General features: G+C 38.7%; 2 protein-coding genes across 3 annotated transcripts in view; one reads left to right on the forward strand and one right to left on the reverse strand.

The window, feature by feature from the left end:
• DYTN (dystrotelin) overlaps positions 1–9,066 on the forward strand; it is a 56,001-nt gene that overhangs the window by 25,954 nt on the left and 20,981 nt on the right. The window lies entirely within an intron of this gene.
• FAM237A (family with sequence similarity 237 member A) lies at positions 1,496–7,246 on the reverse strand. 2 transcript variants are annotated; one of them, XM_003207483.4, is made up of 2 exons: positions 6,743–7,246; positions 1,496–2,743 (listed from the first exon to the last, which is right to left on the reverse strand). In XM_003207483.4, the coding sequence occupies exons 1-2, from the start codon at positions 7,149–7,151 to the stop codon at positions 2,622–2,624; spliced, it is 531 nt and encodes a 176-aa protein (XP_003207531.1). In that variant the 5' UTR covers positions 7,152–7,246; the 3' UTR covers positions 1,496–2,621. The 2 variants fall into 2 exon arrangements, with proteins under 2 accessions (XP_003207531.1, XP_010711789.1); XM_010713487.3 differs by having other exon boundaries at positions 1,497–2,743; positions 6,722–7,244.

Genomic DNA, 9,066 nt, shown 5'->3' on the forward strand with positions numbered 1-9,066 from the left:
TGCAGTATGGGACAGGCCTGGAACACAAATGCTAATGGATGAATATCTCTGAAATATCCCTGAACCTCTTAGCATTTAACTTTCACTTCGTGGCAGCAAGTGAAGACTCAAGGAAGTATTTTCCACATCAGTAAGCAATTAATTACTTGCTAGGTCTCTATGAGATGAAAAGGGCAAAGTCTCAAGACTTTATTTTGTTGTTACTCAGTCCTGCACACAGTGAAGCAACCTCAGTCATAAATGTTCATTCCACCCTTCTCCTGCCATGTTCAGACTGAGGAACTGGAAGCCAGGATCAGAAACAATCCTGGGTCATGCCAAGATCTGCTAAGAAGTTCACAGGGGAGAGGATAGGAAACAACTTTAATTTATTTTGAGACAGTACAGCAAACCTGCTTACATCTAATCCTCACTGTATTTGCTTTTTCTTAATGCAACCAACTTAGGATGCCCCAGTTTATAATAAATGAATCAATCTCAAACAGCATCATCCAGCTGTGATTTTATGCCAAGTCACTGAGATCTGGATGACATAAGACCTTCAATGTAAAACAGAATTAAGCTGTGAGTCCTTCAGAGAGAAGAAAATGAGGTAGGAGTTCATGTAGGAATTCTATACATGTTTAAATGAAATTTAACTATCCTCCCTTTTTCTTTTAATTGATTTCAGCACAATTAATAACACAGATCATCTCCTTTACATCAGCAGTTTCCACATATTTTCTATAGTGGGACCTATGCTTAAGATTCATCTGTTTTCTTAAGTCTCTCTTAATATTATTAATATTAATCCTTCCCTGCCGATTTCTTTGAAGACCAAACGGTGATACAGTCTGTTAATAAAAGAACTTGCTGAAGCAGAACAGTATTGTTATTTAAGCTAAACATCTGCTTGACCAGCAGTGGTATTTCTCAATTTCTGTTACTGTCTGAATGAAGGAAAAAGCTGCCAGTAGCCCTTTTCTAAGAGATCCTCTTATTTAGAAGGAACATAAAATTTCGATGTGTTAGCCTCTTCCCAAAGGGTGCTATGGAACAGAGTCTAACAGTACCTGTTTACATTCTGTTTTTGTTGTTGTTGTTTTCTAGAGCTTGAAAGCATATGAGAACAGAATCTGTTCTACTACAGTTCCAGTCATACTTGGCTGGGCATCCAGCTGTACTTCGTTGCTAGTCTTGGTAACTGTAGGGATTGTGCATGAAGATGGTCTCTCTTGTGTTAGTAGAAAGCTGTGCATAGCAGGGCTTCTAAATACATTAATATAATTTAGATCATTAACAACAGTAGAAAGAGAGCAAGCAGATCTGTTGTAACAATACCCTTGCCTCCCTCCCGCATGGTAGCAGAGCACTCTTTCAGGCAGTAGCTGCAGGCAGGGGCAGGTGGGGGCATGCTCCTGTACTCACATTGCTGTCATGATCACTTCTCAGTTGCACATTTACATGATTCTTTGAATGCTCAACTTTAAGCACGCATTCAATCCCACTGAATTTGGGAGGCTTCTTGAGGTTTGCTGTCTGCTTTTGTAAAATCAGGATTCCATCCAATGGGATGATGAATAACATTTATTTTCTTCAGGTCCAATAGCCATGTCAAGATTTCATTTACACATTTTTCTACTTGAACCTACTTCTACAAGTTGCTGAACACCTACAATGCTTCTGCAAATGAGTTTTGATTTGGATATTTTGTGAAGGAAAAGACAAATATTGCCATATGCTCAAGGAAAGAAGCTTTGACTGAGCGACTAAATAGACCTACCCTGGAAAGCTGGATTTTGTATTTGCATACATCCGGTACATTAATGGTATAATAATCAATAATATAATATATATTATTATTATTATAACATCAAATTGCCTTTGAGAGTTATCAGTAACGGTCAGAGGAAACTGACTTGGTTACAAACAGCTTGCAAGCTAAAAGAAAGAAGCGAAGCAATTTTAAGTCATGTATGAGAATTCCTTTGTTTAAATACTTTGTGAGAATATGTTACATTTTATGAAGCACTTGTCTAACTAGAAATCTAAGGAAATACCATAAAAATGTCCTATGAAAGCAAAGAGAGGAGCTGGTGACACCTATTAAAGTCTTTCATTTTACTTTTTGCTGGTAAACTTCAAAGTCCTTTGGAGATATTTTTAATAGAAAAAAAAAAAGTACTACTTTTCTTTAGTAGGATGATGTCTTTCAGCAGTGGCTGTTTTGTATGTGTGTGCAGCAGTGACAACGGGGGAGGTTTCGGGCAACTTCATGCCCTGTTTGTCAATGTCTCATCAGAGGACTAGTTTTTTCCTGCTTTGGCACTTTTGGCAAAGAAAATAGTTTGAATAGGTCACATGCGTTACAAAAAGCCTGATATACATTCAGATTGAAGTCGGCAATTGCTTATAAATCATGCATTTATTAGGGAGACTAAATTCATAGGCACTTAAGAAAAAAACAACACAAAAACAAAGCAACAACCCAGAAGTTAATCAGATACAGTACTAGTTATAGGCATTTGTACACCTGTAAATTAACATCAGTGAGACTTAAAATGCAAAAATTGAAGAGAAATAGTTTTAAAAAAAATCTACAAGTTGAATCTTGGATTAAGCGCGTCATTTCCTCTTTTTCCCTAGCTTCCAATGATTCTTCCAAGTAACGTAGATTTACTCTTATGCTTGTGGTTTTTTATTAAATCTTCAAACAAGTCTTTCTTCCTCAGAACAGGTGACCTCTGAATATAAGCGAACATCCCTGAAAAGTGATATTAAAACACATATCAGTAATTAATTTCAAAATGACAAAGAGCTGCTGAGTGCTCAGTTTCCCACATTCATGTTTCCTCCATCTTTAGCTGTTGCTGTCCCAATATTCTCAGTAATAACTACATGTTGTGGCCCCAAACCTCTCATTTTGGTGATAGTTTTATTTCTCCATTTGCAAGTTGCCTTTCACTGACAAACCACTCTGGTCTTTCCCTTCATCACAGGCCTTCCATTTTAGCCTTCCTATAGAACCTTTTTACTTGTAGTTAGCAGGGTTAGAGCTATGTGTTGGAGTCCACACAATCTTACAAACTCAATACCTTATTGTTAACCTTTCTGCACAATGAATGAGATCTCTCTTGCTATTTAGTAGCAAGTTTGTTATTTCCTTGAGGAACTATGGAATATTTTCTTAGCAATAATCTCCAAGAGGCAATAGAGTGGCTTGTATTAATTTTTGACACCTTAGCCTTCTAAAAAAGTAACTGATTAACACAGCATGCATTTACTTACCAGACTTCAAATACTTAATACAGCAGTCTTTACCTCACTACTCTCCTTAGCACCCTAGCAGAACTAGGACAAGAAGTTGTTTATCCTTGGCAGTTGGGCTATGTGCAAGAGCTCATCTGAGCCTAGTTACTTGCACCTGTGAGGGAGGTGTGCACAGCTGTGGTCACGCTGAGTGATGAGGTAATAGAGAGACTGCTGGGTGAGGAGGAGAGAGGCAGAGTAGAGAGTATTTTTTTAATTTGTAATCTTCAATTATTTGTGCTGGTATTGTGCTACGTGTCTTGAGGAGAGTCTTGTACAGCAGCTCTTCATAAAGATTTACCGTAAGTACAAAAGCTTTATTTTCCTTGTATGTTTTTTTAAGGTTTTATTTTGGCTCATTGAAAGTTGTTGTAACTATGATGTATTTAATTGTAATTGCTCTGTTGTAAAGCATTAAGTGATTTCTTGAAACCTGTTTTTTTTTGTAGTGTTTGAGTTTTGGGAAAGGAAGAAAATGGTTGATTAAAGATACGTTGGTCAGATAACTAAAGGATTTTCCCCTGCTTAATTTAAAGGTGGCTAGTGCCTCTTTGTAGGCTATCGAGGGAGTTTTTATGCAGTTAGTTTAAGTAGGGTTTCAGAAAACTGGGATAGTTTGTCAGATATCAAAAATCAAAATTGCTATATTTAAGTTATGTTTTTTGTGGATTATGTAGAGTTTAGAGTATCTCTAGACCTATTGGTAACTACAATCAGGAGCCAAGCAGGGCTGATCTGGTACAGAAAACAGTGTTTAAAACTGTAAGCCTGAAACTGAGCTACTTCTACCAGCGTCTTAGTACACAGTCAGACAGACTTGTTTTCCCAAAAGGCAAAGTTTGAAGAAGTGTGGAGGTGCTTCCTAGATGTGTCGGAATAGTTCTGTTCGTTGCTACTTGCAAGCTTTACCAAAGACTTTCTTAGTTTCTTTGGCTTTACAGGTTTGGTTGGTTTTTGGTTGGTTGGTTTTCTTTAACAAGCTTAGTTCTTGCTACTTCCTGGTACTGAGAGTTGGAACTAGGTGATCTTTACAGTCCCTTCTGGCCCAAGCCATTTTCTGGTTCTGTATTACTCAATCTTCAGAATGATCTCATGGGATTTATCTTCTAGTTCAGCAATCTGTCAGGATGACAATAATGATACTTCAACACCAGTATTTCTGTGCCAAGTCCAGATCTGTCTTGTTTTTTCTAGTTCATTATGCTTGAAGAACTATAGTGTACGTAACTTACAGATTATTTCTGGTTTATGACAGTTTGCCATTCAAAAAAAAAAAAGTTAAAAATGCAGTTGTTATAAATGCTTAAGAGCTTAAGATGAAAAAATTTCAAATAGAGAAGTTATCAACAGTTGTAGAAGTAACAGCACTGGTTGACTCTTCTAAAACTAGCCTACTGAAACCAACTCATGCCTGCCTATGTAGATGTGGAATGGAGAATACAAAGCCATTCAAATGCAGTTAATGCTACTCTTTGAGATAAGAAAACAGGCTTGTACATATCTTTGCATTACATAATAAGTAGTAATTCAATTTCTTATCACTTTCTAGGGTGTGATTTATCTCTGCAATTAACAGTTGATTTCTGCTTTCACTAAGCAAGGCAGAAGGGTCAGGGGCTACAAAGATTGAAGCAGCTGACTTTGTTAGGAAACTGGGAATCGTGAATGAGAGGTTAGCTAGCTCCTCGAAGAAATAAAAATTTAATTGACACTGTTATAAGGTGCCTGCTTCCAACTGGTGATAATCAATTGTGCAGTGAAACCAGGCCAGCTCGTTGCGATTTACAAAACAAAGTGGTCAAAGAATGGGAAGGAAGAGGGGAGGGAGGGAGGAGTTTGTGTTTCTTTTAAAGTGTGAATATTTAGTAGTAGCTTAAGATCCCTTTGTATAAGAGTAAACAAAAGTTGGTATTAATCACAAAACAAAAAATCGTACTTCAAAAGATATCATGCTGTTACTCTTAATCTTGACTACTAGTCTTGAAGACAGTTGTTTATTTAGGAAAATCAAAGCATGATATGAGGAGTCAGTGGCAAAGAAAAGGCTCAGGGAACTTAGGCAACAAAATTCAAAGCTGCAATCCTGGGGAAAAGACAAAATTCATCAGCTGCTTTCGCCTGATTGTTCTCTCAGCTTTTAATAGACACGTGAGGCAGCAGTACTAAAGCTACATTCTACTTATACCCAGAAGTGCAAGAACTGGCCTTACCGGGACAGCAGTTTGTTTCTTTTGTGAGATAATGTTTGTTTGACTCAGTTTAGTAACTGTCACTGCACAAGTTCCTCTTCAGTCTGAGCGGATTGATTCAAACACAGCTTCCATCTCCTACGTTAATGGCTAAAATACTCTTTGTAGGTAATGGGTGTAAGGACCTCTTGATTCTTCTTTTTGAGTCCTATGTTCCAATACACACGTACACATAATTAAGATTTGTGGATAAGAGCACTACTGTCCAGTGGTATAGTGTCACTGGGACAGAAAAAATGCTAACTTCACGTTCTTCTTCAGAGACACCCTAATAGGTAACTGCCCAGAGAGGTTCTTTGTTATTCTATGGACACTGGCCCCAAAATCCTAATAATTTAAACATTGATTTAGGAAGTGGTGATAAGGATCTGAATCCTTTTAAAGCATAACACTGTCCCTTTCTGAAAGATGATATTTTCCAGGAAAGATGTACCTACTGGTAGCAGGATTAGAACTGAAGCCTTGTAGAAAAATGAGATTTAGGAAAAGCTGTGCTATATTTTTCCATTGGGAACAAGGAAGCTAAGTGACATGCTACCTTTTGTGGATCTTACTGTGAAGTACTAGCTCTTGCCTTACTGCCTATGGAGATTCTTTCTTTAAGTCTGTAGATTCTGCTCTCAGGTAGGGAACCTAGTGATAAGGAATTGCAGCACTTTAGTGTCATAGATCCCTTTCTTTCTGAATCTATAGCTGTGTCTGAAAGCCTGCTTGCACCTGAGTGCTAGGTTTGTTTCCATTACATCTTGGACCAAGTTACCTAGAAATATGACCATGTAGTGGTTGACTACTAAATGGCAATTAAACGTATCCTTAGTCGTCTGCTGAAAGAGCGCTGTTCTCCCCAGCAACACCACTATGACTGTTCCTGGACTAACATACTTCTCAGAATGAGGAACATGGCACTAGCCTGTCTGTGGCACAACACTGACTAAATTGCTGGTGTTGAAGAATATCTTTGTTCAGTTGCTGAGCAGCTGTCTTTGTTTGAATCCTCCAATGTTTTATTTTCTACTCCTGCCTTTTCTGCCCAACTCTCATAAAATGAAACTCTAATGACAGCTTAAGTCTACGTTATTAGGAAATTTTTTTTTTTTTGCTATTATCACAAGCAATATAAGCCCGCATTTTCATCCTTTCCTGGACTGTTTACTGCTTGTGAGATATATTAAAGGAGTAGTAACCTTGGTTAAAGGAGTAGTAACCTTGGTTTCGCCCTGTGAACTGAGAAGGTAGAGTAGTGATCCTCTGCTGAGCTTCTGCAAGCTGTCTTCTTCCTAGGCCGTGGGTTCTGGAGAGCACACAGTCCACATAGATATCCCAGAATAGCTGAGCCAGGTCCCAGAACAGAGCCCCGTGTTTCAAGTTTTCTGATGATTTCAAGAAGATCATGAAGTCCCAAAAGCCACTGACAGAGTCAGAAATGCGAGGCTTCCTCATCTCCAGTAAGACAGCTGAGGATGATTCCCAGCACTGAGGGTCTGCTCGCCCAAGAGTCAGTGGATCAATCTGGCTATGGCAGAGGGATGGTGTCACACAGAACATTCCCATGACTAACAGAGAGTAGGTGAGCCTCATGTTGCAGCGGGTTCTCCCTCTGTTACCAAAATCCATTGTGTCACTGAAACATAGTAAAACCAATACAACTTAAACTTATCACCCTTAGATTCAGGAACAAAGCCCTGTACCTTACACTACACAGAAGGCACTAGATGTTGATAGTAGTTTATCCATTCTTTAAAAATCCAAATATGCTTTCTTGTATAAATACAGTGGAATTGCATTATTCTGTGCTTCAGAAGCATGTGTTAAAACTGTTACAGTTGTTAACAACAGATCCCTGTGATAAACTCATTTATCTCTAAGTTCTTCATATTGAAAGTTTTTGGCAGATTTGCAGATCCTTAAACTTTTCCAGTAAAGATCTGTTCATTTTTGTCTTTTGAAAGTCTTGCTTTTCTCCAAGTCCTTTAGAATAGTCTACAGACTCCCAGGGATCTGCAGGTGCAGGCAGAAAACTGTTGAAAGCATGTTCTAATGAAGTAATGGGAGTTTGCAAAATCATCCATTGAGCAGGAGTGTTTTACCTGCTAAAATGCAGAATGATTCTGAAAAGAGGGTATAGCAAAGACACAGTACAGCATCTGTATCATACAGCATGTATATATTCATGTATATAAATGTACAGATGCTTATATATCAATGATAATTGATCTATAATAACTGAGCATTTCGCATCCTGAAACTTCATAAGCAGCACCTACAGAGGGAGAAATCTGGAGCACAATAACCTTTTGGGGACAGAAAGGCCCAGTAGTCTCCATCAGATTTCATTTATAGCACCTGCTTCTGTCGTGTATTTTCTAACATGTTGCTAGTGTTATTTCTGATGTGGAACAAGTTTGGGGTTTATTCTTAGTTTAGATCATGGTGTGAGGAGAACATCCTGTTTGTAGAAACAAGCATCTGAGTTTTTAGCACAAACAACTCTGTTTAAAAGCAAAAGCTCAGCACGTGTTGTGTTGTGGTCTTGGTTTGATCGTTTAGAGAGGGTAACTGGTTGTGTGTGGGGTTGAGGGTTTTGTTTTTTTTTTGCTTTTAATGGAGAAAGGAGAAGCTACCTCTTTTAACCAGCTTAACTTAATCAGCGACTCTTCCATGAGTGCTCATGTAAAACAAAAGCAGTGTCTTTCTACTCTGCGAAGAAAGATGTCAGAGGCAGATGTGTGCAGACAGAGGGATTGTGTGTGTGTGAAAGTAGCCTGGCCACAGCCTGTGTGCAAGACCAGGGAAGGCTAAGCTGCTTTTTTTGAGTGTATATTATTGCAGGTCTGAAGGGCTCTTCTGCGATTTTAGTCCTGACAGTGATGCTCTTCTCTAGCAACCAGTCTGCTTCCATGGTCAAGTTCTGAGAACTTTGGAGGTATTTAATTGTTAGCAGTTGGAGAATAAATTCTCTATTCAGTTTGAATTAGGATCTAGTGAGAAAAGTTGACTCGACAGCCTTGGATCTCAAACTTGCATTTAATGAAGAGGGATAGAACACGCTTCCCATGCTGCTCGGACAGTCGTTAGTAACAGCACCAACCTTGTGCAGCTACCAGGATCTCCAGAAGCGTAATTCCCCTGTACCCTACTGCTCAAGGCAGGTTTGGATTGCTTTTTGAGAGGCAAATCTGAGGACATCTGTAAATCACTAGTTCATTCCTCCTAGTGTGTGCATCAGAGCCCTTCCAATGGGCAGCAGGCACCTGTGTCTGTGCACCTTGTAATGCACATATATCTGCTTACCTTGACTTTTTAGAGAGGCATAACTAACTTAGCTTAGTAAGATTCTTTTTAAGAAAAACTTGAAAGAAACATAACTTAAGAATAACTGAGGGAAACCTAAGCAAATAGTTCAGACTAAGGAGTTATACTAAAATTGATTAACTGTCATTTGGGCAGGGGCTATATCATTGGCTGCTTTGCCTTCCCCGCCTCCCCCTAATCCCCTTTTGCAAACATTCTAAGTTACAGAGCTGGGCAA

The sequence above is a fragment of the Meleagris gallopavo genome, chromosome 7, assembly GCF_000146605.3.
Source record: "Meleagris gallopavo isolate NT-WF06-2002-E0010 breed Aviagen turkey brand Nicholas breeding stock chromosome 7, Turkey_5.1, whole genome shotgun sequence".
Taxonomy (NCBI): domain Eukaryota; kingdom Metazoa; phylum Chordata; class Aves; order Galliformes; family Phasianidae; genus Meleagris; species Meleagris gallopavo.